Source organism: Alligator sinensis, unplaced genomic scaffold (assembly GCF_000455745.1).
Source record: "Alligator sinensis unplaced genomic scaffold, ASM45574v1 scaffold512_1, whole genome shotgun sequence".
NCBI lineage: Eukaryota > Metazoa > Chordata > Crocodylia > Alligatoridae > Alligator > Alligator sinensis.
In genome coordinates, this window is record NW_005842063.1 from 379521 (window position 1) to 395535 (window position 16015).

Below are 16015 nucleotides of genomic sequence, written 5' to 3' on the forward strand. Positions count from 1 at the left end.
TTTTGGTTTGGGCCTCTCTCTCTGAGCAGCCGGCGCGCAGAGGGGCTGGCAAGCGCTGCCTGATGATGGGGCCTGTTCGGCTGCAGCCGCGGCTGGAGCTCTGGGGGACTCGTTAGCGTTCAAGGTCCAGAGCCGGACTGGTGTGAGCAGGCTTCACGTGAGGCAGTTCTCTGGGTCCTTCCTGCTTGCTCCTGGGCTGCTTGTTTCTGTGGGCTTATACCAAGGTAGAAGGAGCAGCAGCCAACACTTCTAGCTGCTGTTCACTTTTGTGCCATTAGAGCGATGCTGCTTAGCTCTGTTTCACCCAAAGAGCTTTACAGAGGAAAGGCTAAACGCCTTGTCCAAGGTCAAAAGCCAAACCCAGCCCTTCTGCATAGCAGTGTAGCTGAGACCTGCTGTCCCCCTTCCTCTCCGCCTCCGTCCTGCAGCGAGCTACTCAGCACAGCCGTGGGTGTTTTCTGTAGCTGGAACTAGGGGCTGTGGCACTCACTGCCTGCTCAAAGGCTTTCCACGGTGCCCATCCTCTGGGCAGGCTCCCTGAACCTGGCTGAATTTCATCCACAGCCACTGGTTAGTCTTGCTTTGCTGCTCAAGCTCACCCAGCCAAGAGACAGGCCAGGGCACCTGGTGAGAATCCTTTCAGCGCTGGGACTCTCCCCGGCAAGGCAGGGAGACCCAGCCTTTCCAGCGCGTTTCCGTCAGGAGAGCACCGCGTTGCCCTGATGAGCAGCTACATCAGCTCTTCCGGGGTCTCAGGGTGGTTTGGCTTGGGCTCAGCACAGCATGGGGATGCCCTCAGAACAAGGGAGCCGTTTTCTGTGCATATAAACGGGGGCTTCAGGTGAGGATGTTGCTGAGCTGATCTGAATCTGGAAGCTGCTCCAAGTGCCCTTCTAACCCCAAGGCTGGGTCTGCACGTGGCCCTCTAGGTCTAGGAACAGATGCTCAGCTCTGGAGAAGGGAAGCTTAGTCGGGACCAGGCTGGCACCACCAAGCGCACGGTGCAGAGGCAGAGTGGTTTCCCAGCCCTCTGCTCCCGATTGGATTTGGGGTGCGCTGCCCTGGTCTGGGGAGCAGAGGTGATCTAAAGTGCCCGTGCGGCACGTGGCCAGGCTGCTCTACCCATCTGCAGGCGCTGTTAGTAGATGGGTAGCATTCAGGGACACACAGCAGAGTGCCGGGGCTTTGTAAGACCGATGACACTTGTCAGTCCAGGCTACTAGATCCCTCTGCAGCCTGCACCTGCACACCCCAAGCCGATCACTGCTTCCCCGTGCCCCTTTTGCACAATGTACTCACCGCTCCCTGGCTTTTTCTTTCCAGCAACTCTGCGGCCCGTACGTCTTCATCATCTTCACTGTGCTGCTGGTCCTCTTCTTCGTCTTCACCTACTTCAAGGTGCCTGAGACGAAAGGCCGGACCTTCGATGAGATTGCCTCTGGCTTCCGGCAGGGAGGTGCCAGCCAGAGCGACAAGACGCCGGATGAGTTCCACAGCTTGGGGGCTGACTCCCAGGTCTAACCAGCCAGGGGCTTGGTCCGTCTCCTCTGAGCCTCTTCTCTTCTCTCCTGAGCGTTTTAAATACTTGTACAGAAACCAGGAAGGAGGGAGTGGGATGTTTGGGTCTTGTGCATTTGCTCCATCTCCAGTCCCCCACCAGCCACCTGGTTTATCAGAGACAAACTGACATCCCTTTGCTAGGAATGATTTTAGCTTGTTTTATGTCCAGGATTTCAAAGCCGATAGAAACAGATGCAGCAGCTAATATACACCAAGCAATGCTTTCCAGCCCTCGCGGACAGGAAGGCAGCTCTCATTTGAAAGAAATGACCGGTTATTTAATGAGAAAACAAACGGCAAAAGTTTTTAGAGTTCAAAACTTTTTAATGTTCTAATCACAGGAAAAACAACATCATTTACGTTTTTAAAAAACAGATTTTAAATAAGTTGTGGTTTAAAAAGCAGTCTAAGGTTTTAGCCCCCGGGTTGGCTGTGGAACGAAACTCCAGGAATAGGAAGCTGCGGGTCCAGGGGGGCTGAGGAGTGCACACGGCTAGTGGACACGTTCCTGCTGCCTGCACCGGTGGTTGATAGTTGGACCCCGAGGAGGAGCGCAGGCAGCCTGCAGCACTGCCAGGGATGGGTCGTGAGGGCCCTGCCTTCAGGGTCTCGCACCCCCAGACTCCCCGCGGTGCACGGTCTCATAGCAGCATCTCAGCTCCTCTGGTCGCGGAGCTTGTGTCCGGCCTCATTCGCTCCCCCCACCCAAACTAGCCAGTTCGTTCCCAGGGGTTGGAGGAGTGGAGTCTGGGTGGGGAAGCCTTTTGGGGGTAAAATTACTGACTACTTTTTTTTTAAATCTGGCAATATTTGCCTGATAGGTCAAATGGGGCACTGCGTGCCAGCAGGGCCAAGCACAGGCCTCCGGCGCGCTGTATAGAAAAAAGACTCCACAATTGAAATCCGATCTGGCGCGGCTCCCGCCAGGAGCAGCCTTTGCCTTTCCTGGGTTGGAGGTTTTCTGAGAAGCAGAAGTGATATGTTTACAGGGTGCAGCAAGCCAGTTTGAGGTGAAAGGACCTGGCTGGTAACACCACACTACACAGCTAGCCCAGTCACTACCTTGGAAGTCTCCGCAGCACAGACATTCATCGGTTAAAAGGATACATACATTTCCTGCTTTCTGTGTATAGACTGGAAGATATTTATATATATATTTTTGTTCAATGGTGTTGATAGTAGACATTAAGTTATAGTGTTCTGATTGACCGGCAAAGTACTGTAAATATTCTTGAACTATATTCACGTTGTATAATGGAAACAAAGGTACAGATACAATGGTCTAGTTTCTATAGCAACTGTAAGGAAAGGCTTGTACATGAATAGATTGACTTTTATATAGTCACCTGCACTGTAGTTGCATCTGTTGCACTGAATTTTAGTCTGTTAGTATATTAAAACACAACAATACTGTCCTTAAAAAACAAAAAGCAAACCCCCACAGTACATATATTTTAGAAACTAATGGCACATTTCCAAAGCCACATGCAGCTATTTAATAGTATTTTTTTATTTATTTTGTCTGTTTTTAAAGTGACTATGTGACCACACTTGAAAGAAAATAAATGTAGAAAAAAAACAAAGCGCATCTCCGAGTGCGGCACAGAGACCGATAGACTAACTCTTTTTATAAAAAAAAAAACGACAGAAAGAAAGATAAGTGCCAAGAGCAAGAGGGGAACCGTGTGTGGTGTGGAAATAATAAAGAATGTATGCAGAGACCCAGCATGCTCGAGCGTGGATTTATTTCAGCACTGGACAAGTTCTAGCCTTGCACTAGCAGCACCTGATGTTTTGGGCACTTCTGGTGGTCCAAATACCTTCCCCCCAGTGCTGGACATGGCCTTTCTCTGAGCTGCTGCCGGGTGCGAGAGGCCCCTGCCCCGGCACCCTGCTTGTCCCTGGGCTGGGACTGTGCTGGAGGTCTGGGTTTGAAAGCAAATGTGTTCAGTAGGGCACATTGCATTTGGGGCAAGGATAGTAGAAGAGCGGATGGACCGCTGGATCCAGCCTGCTGCCCTGGGGCTTCGGCATTTGGTGGTGGGGGCCTTTGGCTGTGGGGAGACGAGCGGTGGCCAGGTCCTGCCTCTGACCCGGGCTGGGTGGTTCCAGCCTGCAGCCAGACATAGTTGCCTGCCCTGCAGCAGCAGACGAGGCTGCCCTCCCACGCCAGGGTGTTCAGGGAACTACGGTGAGCGGCCTCCCACGGGTGGGCAGTCTGCTGCCATGGGCCACTGCTCACTCTCCGGCCCCTGCTGCAGGCCATGGATCTCCACCTCCTCCCCCGGGGCCAGCACTTGCTGCAGAGGTATCTGGAACCCGGGCCCTGGCGAGGCCTCCTTCGCAGCTGTGCCTGGAGCACGGTCCTGGGTCCCTGAGCTGCCACAGCTGGATCCAATCCTTCCTGGGCTGGAGCCTGTGGGCTGTAGGGTGCCGACCTCTGACACCTGCAGTGAATGGCACAAGATGTTGTCCCCACTCTTCTGCAGCTTTTCTGGCAAGAGCTGACTGCCCCCCTGCCTCTCCAATCTGTGCTGCACGGAGCACAAGCTCCTTTATGGGTTAATACAAGCCAGGGGCCAGGGCTATGTTCCCTCCCAGCATCTTAATATTTCACCTGCTGCAGACCACAGCAGCAGATGATGAGCTGGCTGTTACGTCCTCTGCCGAGCGGTCAGATGCCTTTTGTGCTGACCTCCTGGACAGTTGGGGAGGAAGCGAGAGAAAGGGCAAACACGAAGCTTCCCTGACAAGGGGGAATAGAGCTCCTCCGTGCCATGCAACCCTCCCAGCCCTCTCCTGCAGCAGGCAGGTGAGTGCCTGTCGTGGGAAGGTGCCTGGACAGGGACAAGGACGACAGCAACATGCACCACATTAGTCACGGGAGACCTGGGCTCAACCTCAGGTCTGGACTCCAGAGCGATCTCCCCTTGGCCAGACCCCGGTGTCACCTGTGATCTCTCCTTCTTGGTCCCTCAAGGGAAAGGCAAACCCAGGCTTGGCCAAGGTCCTGGGGAGACCGGCGCCCAGCAGCCACTCATGCCTCAGCCCTGCATTTCACGCAGGCACTTTCAGCTCAGCAGAAAGTGCATGCACCTGGTGTAAGGGGGAAACTGGGAAGGGACCAAGGACTCTGCACAGCAGAAACCAGGCAAGCAAAGCTGTGCCTAAGCTGTGCCCTTTGGACTAGAGTGGTTAAGGGACACCAGTTCTGTAACTGGCCACATAACAGGAGACAAAGTGGCCAGCATCACATCTGGCCACCTCCGATGCTCCCCTCCACCTGGCCCATGACTTATGGGGAAGCTTCAGGTGCCGGGAGTTTAAGATCTACAGTCTACGTGTGCAAGTCACATTGGTCTCCACGTGGAAGGAGCCACGTCAAAATGTAGCAGGGTCCCCCCTAAGCCCTGCTGCTGGAGACCAGGAAGGCAGCACTAGAGGGCTGCAGCCTGGTGCAGGCAGCCAAGGTAGGGGCAGCTGCAGGAGCAGCCGGGGGAGGCTAACGGCAGGGCCACAGGCAGGTCAGAGGGCGATGGCTGCAGCCCGTTAGAGCAGACTGGGTAAGAAAGGGGAAGGGTCTGTGCGGGGCAGAGGGCACATGACTGGAAGGGGTGGAGCTCAGGGGCTATAAACCTTGGCTGCTGAGCCAAAGCAGCTAGTTTGGCCTTGGTGCTTGTGGTGGGAAGAGCTCTTGAGACTGCGGGCTGCTAGGAGCCAGCCAGTGCAGGGGTAGGTGTTGGCAGGGCTGTGGGGACTGGGAGGGGTTTGGGCTTCTTGTAAGTGTGTTACCCACCTGCAAAGCCAGCAGTGGGTGAGGGGAGGCAGGTGGCCCTCAAGGGCTGATGCATGTGACTCCCTGAGGCTGGGAGCTCTGTGCAGTGGGGGTGCTCTAGCTAGTGCGCCCAGGGCCTGGGCCACATCGCTGCATGGGGTTGCGAGGGCCCTGGGAGAGACTGGTAAGAGAGGAGTGGTTAAATACAGAGATTTTTTTTTTTTTTCCCTTTAAGTACAAAATACTGGTTTGCCCAGGATTACAGCAGGCTTCAGTGGAACAAGGCTAATATGTAACAGCTGAGGAGTCTCTAAATGGAGACCCAAACGGTTCTGTATAGCAGTGGCGAGTCTCCAGTCCTAAGCTGTGCCTTCCTTGCAGTGGGGCTGCAGGAGAGGGCAGCTCCTGTCTGCTCGGGAGCAGAGCAGCAGAAAGCTGCCGTCGTTCCTCGGGTTGTGCTCTATACGCAAGTGTCTCTTACACAGACCTCAAATAGGGGTGTCGTGACCACTAGGTAAGTATCGTCTTGTGGTGGGGGGAGTTTCCCTTGGTAGTAAGTACCCTAGCTGTACATGGCGGTGGGGGGGGGGAAATCCCACCTCCCGCCTCATAGTAGGTCGGCCTCTAGCTGGGGGGTGGAAATCCCACCTCGGGCCTCATAGTAGGTCGGCCTCTAGCTGGGGGTCCTGACTGGAGTTCAAGTGGCTGGTAGATCACGTCACCCCTTGCCACCTACCACTCCTATATTCTCATCAGCAGCCTTAGAAGGGAAGTCAGCACAGTCGTCCCCCTTTACAGACAGGGAAACTGAAGCACAATGAGATGAAGTGACTTGCCTATGGTCATCTAGCAGGTCAGTGCCAGAGCCAGGAACAGAACTCCTCATGCCATGCCTGTCTGGAAAAGACTTCAACAGTTCTCTCATCTTGCTGTCGCCCATCTGCTATTCCAACCCTTCCTCCATCACATAGCTGCTAAAACCCTCAAGTTCCAGCCCTCCTCCACCTCCGGGCCTGAGCTCTCTGCTCCACAGGGTCCAGTGAAATGGACACAGAGCAAGCTTTCCTTCTGCTTTAATTCAGCAAAGTACAGAGCAGCTGAAGAGAGACCCTGGTACCTTCTGGGAAGTCTGGTAGGGGATAGATATCGGCCCGTAGAAACACCTAGGTGGCAACTGAGGTCCCTGTGTGGACTCAGACAGGTAGAATGGCACTGGGCACATCCTGTTTGCAGGTAGCAGCTTTCTCTGCAACCTGCAAAAGCAGAACCTTGGCAAGCACAACCCAGCCGCATTGTGCCCTTGCGTAGCAAAGACTCTAGCTCAGCTCGGCCAAGTGGATTTTCAAGCTCTGTGCCCCCGCCCGAGTGCCATGTTGCACTATGCGTGTGCTCTGCCCCAGAAAAGTTGGTGTAATTTCCAATTAAGGACATCCGCTAGGGAGTTTCCTAATGATGCTCTAACATGAGCCTCTCGGCAAATGGTCCAATTAGCAATTCCTTGTTCTGATTAACAAATCACTGTCTTGGAAAAACTTTGTCTAAGAAAAACATCCAACATGACTGAGACACCTTTAAAGGCAGCACCTGCTAAAGGTTAAAATGTGCTGTCCCCTAGTGGCTGCTGAAAGGCTGAATTTGAACTTGCTGATAAACCCCTGGGAAGATGCCATTCTTAAATGAGAGGTAAAAATGCCCTCCCTGCTGGTAAGAATCCAGGGTTTTATCTAGTTGCTACCTCTGTGTCCCACTGCACCAGGCAAATCCAGTAGCCAGGTTTCCAAGAGGGCCTGTACTGGATAATAAAGAGTGCATATAACACATCCTCATGATGCATCTACTTTACTGCGTGCTGCTCTTACGTGGCACATACGGAAGAGTACAGGGAGACCCTGATCCCTCTCCCAGATCAGTGATATTTCTATGCTGTCAAGCATGAGAGCTGCGAGTTTCATCTATTTCTGGCAAATGCCAATGTGCTCACTCTTGCAAAAGCCTAAAGCGCTTCTTGACTCTTCCTGAGATACTTTGCCAAAAGGTTTCAGCAGGGAGCTTCACAGAAGCATCACTAGGGAGAAATGGGAACAGAGAGGGCTAAGAGGTACTTCAAGTCCAGGGTAGCTTGTGGGGTTGAGAGTGTGGGTTACAGCTCAAGCTCTGCTTTAGCTCAGATGTAAACCGACGTCCTCTGCAGTGAGGATGCAGGCTGAATCATCTGAGTACTGATAGTACTCTGGAGACTTTCCACTGCTGCTGGGGACTGTCCCACAACGGATACAACAGGGGAAGGATCCTGGAACATCTCGGCACAAAAACACAGGACGGATGCCCCAGAGGCAAGTGCAAAACAGTAGTACAAATAGAGGTAGGGCTTGCTTTGCATTGGACGTACACAGCTGTGGATACTGCTCACTTAGCTTAACTGTGCAGTGAAATCATATCCTCTGTCCAGACCCAAAGACCTGTTAGACCCACCCTCCACGTTATCTCACTAAGCATGTTAGAAAGAAGTAAGTCAGGACACTGCGAGGGGAGGGGGGAAGTGGTATCTCTACTGAAATACACACTGGGGTAAGAACTCTTCAGAGGAGAAGAATAATGTGGGACTGCATGATGGTCTGTTTTGTGTACTTGGAGCATGAGGTAGGCATCTTTTCTGCAGTCGTTAATCTTGCTTTGATTGTATTCTTGTTTCCTACCCTGCTGCGTTATTATATCTGTTACAACCATCCAGATAAAATCAAATTGACCGTTATATAGGAACAGTACACAACTGGCATGAAGTAGAATTTTAATTAAAAAAACACCCCAAAAACTGAGATGAAAGGGAACATTTCCAGAGAGAGAGGCCAAACAATAACAGCAAAGCAGCAAGGAGCTAATAATGCATTGTCATCATGGTTATAGAAACTTACTGGAACAGATGACCTAGCGGAAGACCTGTAGGATCTAGAGGAACAAACTGTGCTTTGTTTTACATTGAAACATTTTTGGATTTAATCAACTTCAATAAACAACGAATATCTTCCAATAAGTCTTGGTTTTGCAATTGTTGGGTTATTAGAGAGGCTTTCACCCCAAGTTCATGAGCCTGAAATGACAATAAAAAAGATATAAATGCTATGGAGTTATTATAGCCTTTTCTCAACGGGAAGTAAAAATATATGTTTAGGGTCCTATGAATGGTCAGACTACATCAGACCTGCGGCCCAAGTGGACCACACATCCTCCTGGGGGGGTGGGAAGCATAAGAAACCTTGAAGTGAGCAATTGTAGAGGAATCTGCCCCATACGGGAAGCTTCTTCCTAATCTTAGCAGTCAGTGTTTTGTTTATGCCCTGAAACAAGAGTTTATGTCCCTCCTAAAAAACCCTGGACAAAACTCTGCTGATGTAATCAGACCGTGCTACAGCGACTGCAGCCCAGCTGAGCCAACTCAGACTCGCACGGAATCTATCTTAGATGACTCTTGCATACTAAAATTATCAGTCCCTTCTGATGCAATTGTGGGTGGTCACCTTGTGGGTGGTCTCATTACCTGCATCAATGTCCAGTCTCCTGAACTCCGCTGAGCTCTTGGCCTCAGAGGCACGTGAGCTTTTGTGGACAGCAGCTTACTGTGTTGGAGGCTTCATCCGATGTTGACGAAGGAGGCTGTTGCCCGTGAAAGCTCATGCCTCTCTGAACTAGTTAGTCTCTAAAGTGCCACCCTGCCCTACCATATGTTTGACTTGGACCTCTGTAAACGTAGCAAAGTATTCAAGATGTCAACCAATGATTTCAGTAGGCTGAATCCTTGTTAACATCATAGAAAATGCATATTTTGGACCCTTCTCTTACTAGCTACATAATTCAATCTGCACAATGAATGAAGAAGGGTGGCCAGTAATCAGGCAGTTAGACTGTATAGTAAGGCATGTGCAGGTGAGCAGAGTTAAGACAGCACAGGCATCTCTTGAACCTGTAATATTATAACTTCTCAGTGACTTGATTTGCAACCAGAACACTGTCTACATGTGCTAATTATTTTTAAAAATAATTTTTTAGGTACTGAGAGATCTTTTTAATATGGTTCTACTTAACAGAATATATAGAAGTTATGCATTGGCTCAAGAAAGAATTCTTAAGTGATTTGTCTGAATAAAAAAAGGTTTAACTTGCCTTTGGTAAGTCCATGGTGAAGTAATGAAGCATTGCAAGAGCATGCAAAACGATGGCCATCTTATCAGGCTTCTGTTTTGGGGCCTGTTCTCTGATATCTAATATTGCATTCAGTATTTGACTGGCTTCAGCTTGCTGGGCCTCACCTGCTTTGAGAATGCAAATATTTTATGCTGGACATGGTCGCAAAAGAAGACCTAAATAAAATGATCTAGCTGTCTCTGTTCCATGCATCTAGGCAACTATCCCACACTTGCAGAATCTGAGCTCCATACAAATTCTCTATTTATTCATAATTGTATCTAATTGTCACTTTCAGTGTCATATTTTTGCAGTAATCTGTAACAAATGGAAGTGATTCTATACAAAAATACACTGAAACATCAGCCTGTCCTCTCCAAATATTAGAGAGCTATAGATGTTCAAGACAGAAAAGAAAAGATACATTTGTCTAATCCATCTCTTACAAGTGCTGCGCTATGACAAATGGTAGACTTTCTAGTATTTTATACAGCCTCATGTATCTAGTGGGGGGACTTCTATGACTATTCTAGGATTACTGTATAGATTAACACGGAATACACTATGGTTCATCTGTTTAAGGAGATAAAAGGCTATATACATGCCTATGTAAGATGTAATTCCATTTTTTTTATTTCAGTTTAAATCCATTAAAAATGAAATAAGAAAAATGTAAATAATGAAATATTTTCAGTGGAAAATATTTTTTTTATACGGTAGTATTAAAACCTCAAATCTGTGTGGTTATAGCTTAAAGAAACTTGACTGAATTTGGCCTAAGCAAATGTCATGTCCTTAAGAATCACCTAAAAATAAATAGTGGATAAAATACAATAGAATCAAATGACTCCATATTGGCTGAGTAAGAATAAGACTGAAAGCTGTATTTACTTAGAGGTTCTCCACTGGCTTCCACGTTTCCAGCTAATATATCAATTTCTGTTGCAGACTTGAGAGTTTGTGACTGGATTTGAATCAACCTACTGAAATGGGCATGCCAGATATCAGTTGCCTATTAAAAAGGAAAGAGAATTAATATGAAAAGAAATTCATATGGTAGTTTAAAGATAGCAAAAAAAGTGTGTTCTTGTCTTCTGCGCAACCTAGTTTTAAATGAAGCCTGTGATTGGAGGGTCATAACTATTCCATTCCTACTAGCTCTCATGATGCTAACTCTCTTCGTGATGCGCAGCTCAATAGTCCAGGGCCTTGGAATGTAATCACGGTTCAGATGCATGTATGGCAAAACTGATCTCTGCTGCAGGGTTTTGGCTGGCTTGCCAAAATAAATGGGGACCAAATAGCCTTAATGCCATATTTTTAAAAATGTTGACACTTCTGAGAGCTGTCATAACATTAACAGGAGGTCAGAAACATGCAAACACCTGAAAAGAGTTTGTAAGTATCTAACCTCAGAGTACAGTGAGTCTGCAATGTCCATTTTGTTCTGGCGAAAGAAAACATTAGCCATGTGGAAATACCCTCCAGATGTACTGGTATCATGAGTTCCAAAGGCACAACTGGCAAAATAAATCTGAAATGCAAAGGAAACATAATCATATATGCTTAGTATTCATAACAAAAGAAATCTTATTTTAAAAAATTATGTTAATTCTTACACCCCCAACCCCATCATTAGGTACATGATACATTTCACTCCAGAGGAGAACGCCATAAAAGAGAATCTAATTACTCAGGAGGGGAAAACTTCTGCCATGTTCCCAGGTAGGAACACGTCTGGAAAAGAAGACTCTTAAGCAAGACTAGAGACAGCTAATTTAGCTCCTAAGTTCCTATGCTGAAATCTCTCATCAGAGGGGAGAGAGCATGGCCACAAAATGCTGCATTCCAGCTACACTAAACTAGCGAGGGGTTCTGAAGGGATGCTTCCTACCTAGTAAAAGTTAGAGCAGCCTCTAAGCTGAAAACAGAAAGCCTTTACTGACTCCCAGACAGGCCCCCAACACTAGGGCAGCCAAAAGAAAGTGGTTACAATCTTCCCTAATATATCTGCAGACTAAAAATATATGGCTGAAGCTTATAACTGAATAATTCTGATTCCTGGCCATGTTGAAAATGAAAAGTGGGTATAAAATGTTACTAAACTAAAATGGCAGTAGTCTGTTATACCTATAAAAACAGCACGCATACCAGAGAACTGCACAGGAGAATCTCAGTCAATATCCTGGCAAAAATAAATAATAAAAACATGGTTGATGAAAGAGAGAGTGCTTAGTTACCTAGTAACTGATGTCCTTCAAGGAGATTCACATATTCCTGGGAGCAGCTGGGTCGCACTGACCTCTGCTTTTCATAGCATTAGGTACATATCCATTCTCCCTTGCAACACTGGAAGCTTGGACAAGAGAGTACACTCTTGATCCAACTCTCATTAAAGTGTTTAGCAGGGAGCTGGATCTGATCCTATATACTCCAAATCGATGTCGTACAGTCAGATTCCCCTCTACTCTGAAGAATGAAGGAAGGGAGGGAGGAGTATGCATCTGTATTGACCTAGTACTGAAGGCCATTATTAGGTAATTAAGCTTTTTTATTTATCTTAGCACTGATAGTATATTTATTCACTTTTAGAGAGATTAAATACCAGTAACAATCACTCTTGAAGAGATGAAATCTGACTACAAGTAGTAAAAGTAAAATGTTGCAAGACTATTCTCATAAATTATCATAGCAAAAAAAAATGAAGGGAAAACATTATGGAACTAGCTAAGTATAATTCATTGAAGTCTAATTATTTTCTAACATACTCCTGATAAACAAATAGTAGAACATGGTATAAAACAGAGAACAGAAAAAAGTGATGAATGTTAATAAACTCCTAAAACAAAAAGGGTATGTGGAAGAAATGCATAATACAGGGAAATGTAGATTATTATAACACAAGCTTTAATAAGTACTGGCATGCATTGTCTAACATGCGTACCTAAACAGCCTAGGTTTTTCTAAGGCCCTTATCACCAATGTGCCTAAAATCTATGGTGCAATCTGCAAACAAGGTTCTTTGGGTAAACGTGATATCTTTTATAAGATCAACTAAATAGTTGGAAAAATTGTTCTTTGCAAGCTTTCAGGCACAAACACCCTTCTTCAGGCAGAGGGAGAGCCTACAGTTGTACTGTGCTCTCTCTCTTGGATAGAAGCCATATCCTATCCAGAAGAGCACAATACAACTGTAGGCTCTCCCTCTGCCTGAAGAAGGGTGTTTGTGCCTGAAAGCTCGCGCGCAAAAAACAATTTTTCCAACGTTTTAGTTGGTCTAATAAAAGATACCACGTTTACCCAAAGCACCTTGTCTGCTTATGTCCTTAGACCAACACGGCTACAACCAACACCCCCGAAACAACAAGGTGCAATCTGCAATCTAGCTTTCTGATGGGATTTCCTAATACTTTTGTTACAGTGACTATGTAAAATTACTAGAGAGAAATCTTTAGTAGTTCTGTATTTTAGTTGTCTTACATCATTAGCTACGTTATATAAAGATTGTTCAAAGTCTCCTTTAGCAGCATTGACAAGACCCAGGTTACGATGCAATTTAGACTGAATGGCATTAGTGCAGTCGGGAGTCTTGAGAACAATCCACTGAGCCTGAGAGAGGTATTCATCTGCTTGGGTAAGATGACCAAGACCTGAAATTACATGCAGAGGAGAAGAGTAAGACAAATGTTCACAGAAGCTACAAAATATTTGCACAAGCCTTAGAACATGCAAGCAAATGAAGCCATCACATATGACACTGATCTGTGCCTTCTGTGACTAGAGAGAAACAAACTTCTAGAGCCCCTTTTAACTGTGAGCTTCAAAGTCTGGATGTGTAGAGTGTAGCACAAATTATTTCTTAGGCTATCCCCAGATGAGGCATGCAAAATACTCCTGAATTCTTTCTCAATCAGAAAAAATCAGACTCATGGGCCAGGGGTGCTACTTATCTTCAGTGCTGACACCTGACCATAAAAAAAAAAGAATCTCGTTGATGAGACTGACCTGGAGTTTTTGCTGTGTGGAACAGCGGAAGTTGTGACCCAAAGGTCAAGACACCAAACCAATCTTAACTGTTTCAGAAGGCAATTGCCATGCTGAGAGCGCTTTGTCAATACTATAGAGCTTTATGCTTCAGAACTTACTGAAGCCAAAAAGGAAGAGAATAGTTCTTGATCCTGCTTCTTTTCGGGGAATCGGAAAATAATGGAAAAGTTTTATTTCTTTTGAACCAATTCTGAATTCTTTCCCCATGTCCCTACGCAAAATAAGCTTGTGGCTTCATTCCTCAGTATTTCATGGGAATGTCCTTAAAGGTGAAGAGGGTTCAGGATGGTGTTGAACTGCAGATCTAAGAGGTTCTTGATGAATGTCATGGCAGATATTGGGAGAAAAAAAAACTGATTGTCAGTAAAACTGACAACCTCACAGAATTTCTTTGGCTTTGTAAATATACGTATACAGGAAAACTTCTACTGAATACGTGTGTGTACACTGAGCTCAGTGGAAGTCCATCAAAGACTCTTTCAGGTTTTCACTTACTTTCTGTTTCTAAATTTACTGTTCTATATTTATCATCAATACTTTTTGTTTCAGCAGAAAACTTACCAGTGCTAGCTTCAGCTAAGATGAGATAAGCAGGCACTAATTTCACAGAATTTGAGCCATAAATACTAATGCTGAAACGCAGTGAATGCAAAGCGGCAGGAATTGCTTCTTCGTGTTTTCCTTCATATAGAAACTTCTGGGCCACTTCATAAGTAAGGTCAGCTATGTACTTCTACGGGGAACAATAAGTAATAGATGCAAGTGAGCACAGGATGAATGAAAATATTCTCTTCACATGGAAACACTTATCACTCTGTCTCTTACAATATGTTGCTACATAGACTTTCAACAGTGTTTTTAGTTTTAGTATTGTCAATAACTAATGGATGAAATTTGGGCCCTTCACAGGTTTCCATTACTCGCTGTCAGATCCTCCATTATCTCATCCCGAAATGGAGGGACTGACGCTTACAGCTTATTAAGGTAGGGGTAGAAGGACTTCCTTAGTAATAAGGACTGAAGCGCACACAATTTAATGCGTGTGAAAAGGCTGCCATTTCAATCTCCAAATATTCAGAATTTGAGTCGCTCCCACTTATGTATGTAATACACACGCAGCCTTTGTTACAGTGACCCCTGACCCCGCGACACGTGGAATGCACGACTACAGGACCCTTTCTTTGCAGTGACCTTTGAAAATGAAACAAAGAGCAAAACAGTGACCATCCGGACTAGATTCAGGTTAAGATGTTCACGGCAGACTAACACAGTTAGGAGTTCAATTTCCATTAAGAGTTAGACAACTAACTCTCTCGTGAGTTTTCAAAATTTTGGTCATAACCTGAAAGAGCAGTACTCTTTTTTTCCCCCCATCGGACATTGCACACCACTTAGAAGTCTCCCCTCGGGGTATAAGCAAGGATTATTTAATGGGGCAGCCACCGAGATACTAGTGACTGCCCCATAAGCAGACATAAAAACAGCTACCGTATGCAGCACATCACTGAAATTCCTCAAGGCAGCTTTCTTGTTCTTTTTATTTCATATCTGAATCGTTTTATGTATTGCTGTTTGATGTTATGGCTCGAAGCAGCGGGCAGACCGAGGCTCTTTTCTTCTGGTTGACTTGTCATTAGTAACAAGATCTCTTTTGGGGAACGTGGTTTGACTTCTCCATGTTGTAATGCTGCTGTTACATTTTGGTAAGGCACTTGGATGCTTCAATCACATGACAGCAAAAATTAAATTAAGAAAGTCTTATTGATCAACTGGCTCCTTTTCCAAGCCCCAAATGCACCAAAACATAAGGGCAGCAGTCTAGTAATTTGTACGGATGATTGCCAGGCGACGTTCGCTTTCGCGCGCGTACCTGCCGGCGCAGCAGCTGCTCCGCGCCGTGCTTCCTTTCTTTTTCAGAGCTGAAAAACGGAACTGACGTGCGCACTGGAGTCAGCAGCGGGCAGATCTTCTCGTGGATGCTGTCCCAGTCCGCTTTCTGGTGATCGGCATCACTGGCAGCACAACGGGGAAAACACGGTTTAACTATATATCCTTCTACTGGATTTCTACTAGCTAGTCCGTTATCCCTTCTTTCGCTTCTCTTGGATTTCTCACGGAAAGGAGCGTGGACTCGTAACAGCGGTCTGTAATGGGGGCCGGCTGCAATGCCGCAATCACAGCGTACAACAGGATGGCGCGACCCCTCCCTCCCTCCGCACGCGGACGCAGGCCTTAGGCCGGAGCTGGGCTGGGCTGGTCTCGGCGGGGGCAGGCGACGGGACAGCCGGGGCTGGAGCCGGGGAAGGGCGGTCTCCCGAGGAGGGTGGCGAAGCGCTGGGGCAGGCTTGTAAGGCGCGGGTGGACAACCCTTGTCTGGGACGACGGGGTGGCAGCTGCGCTGGATGCGACCTCGTCTGCGCCGCCCCGCTCGGCCTTCCCTTCCGCCGACCCAGT

The 16015-nt window shown here is 47.1% G+C and overlaps 2 protein-coding genes across 2 annotated transcripts in view; one reads left to right on the forward strand and one right to left on the reverse strand.

The window, feature by feature from the left end:
• The window catches only part of SLC2A1 (solute carrier family 2 member 1), a 42232-nt gene extending 38947 nt beyond the window's left edge, over positions 1-3285 (forward strand). The window contains exon 10 of the mRNA XM_006023225.3: positions 1324-3285. Coding sequence (XP_006023287.1) covers positions 1324-1521 — 198 coding nt within the window. The 3' untranslated portion in view covers positions 1522-3285. The remainder of the gene's footprint in view (positions 1-1323) is intronic.
• A 4769-nt stretch (positions 3286-8054) lies between these two features.
• Positions 8055-16015, reverse strand: part of ZMYND12 (zinc finger MYND-type containing 12) — an 8776-nt gene continuing 815 nt past the window's right edge. Inside the window, exons 2-8 of the mRNA XM_006023226.3 lie at positions 15432-16013; positions 14123-14294; positions 12995-13164; positions 10926-11048; positions 10406-10526; positions 9494-9639; positions 8055-8423 (exon numbers count right to left, since the gene is read on the reverse strand). Of these exons, the coding sequence (XP_006023288.1) occupies positions 8307-8423; positions 9494-9639; positions 10406-10526; positions 10926-11048; positions 12995-13164; positions 14123-14294; positions 15432-16013 (1431 nt within the window). The 3' untranslated portion in view covers positions 8055-8306. The remainder of the gene's footprint in view (positions 8424-9493; positions 9640-10405; positions 10527-10925; positions 11049-12994; positions 13165-14122; positions 14295-15431; positions 16014-16015) is intronic.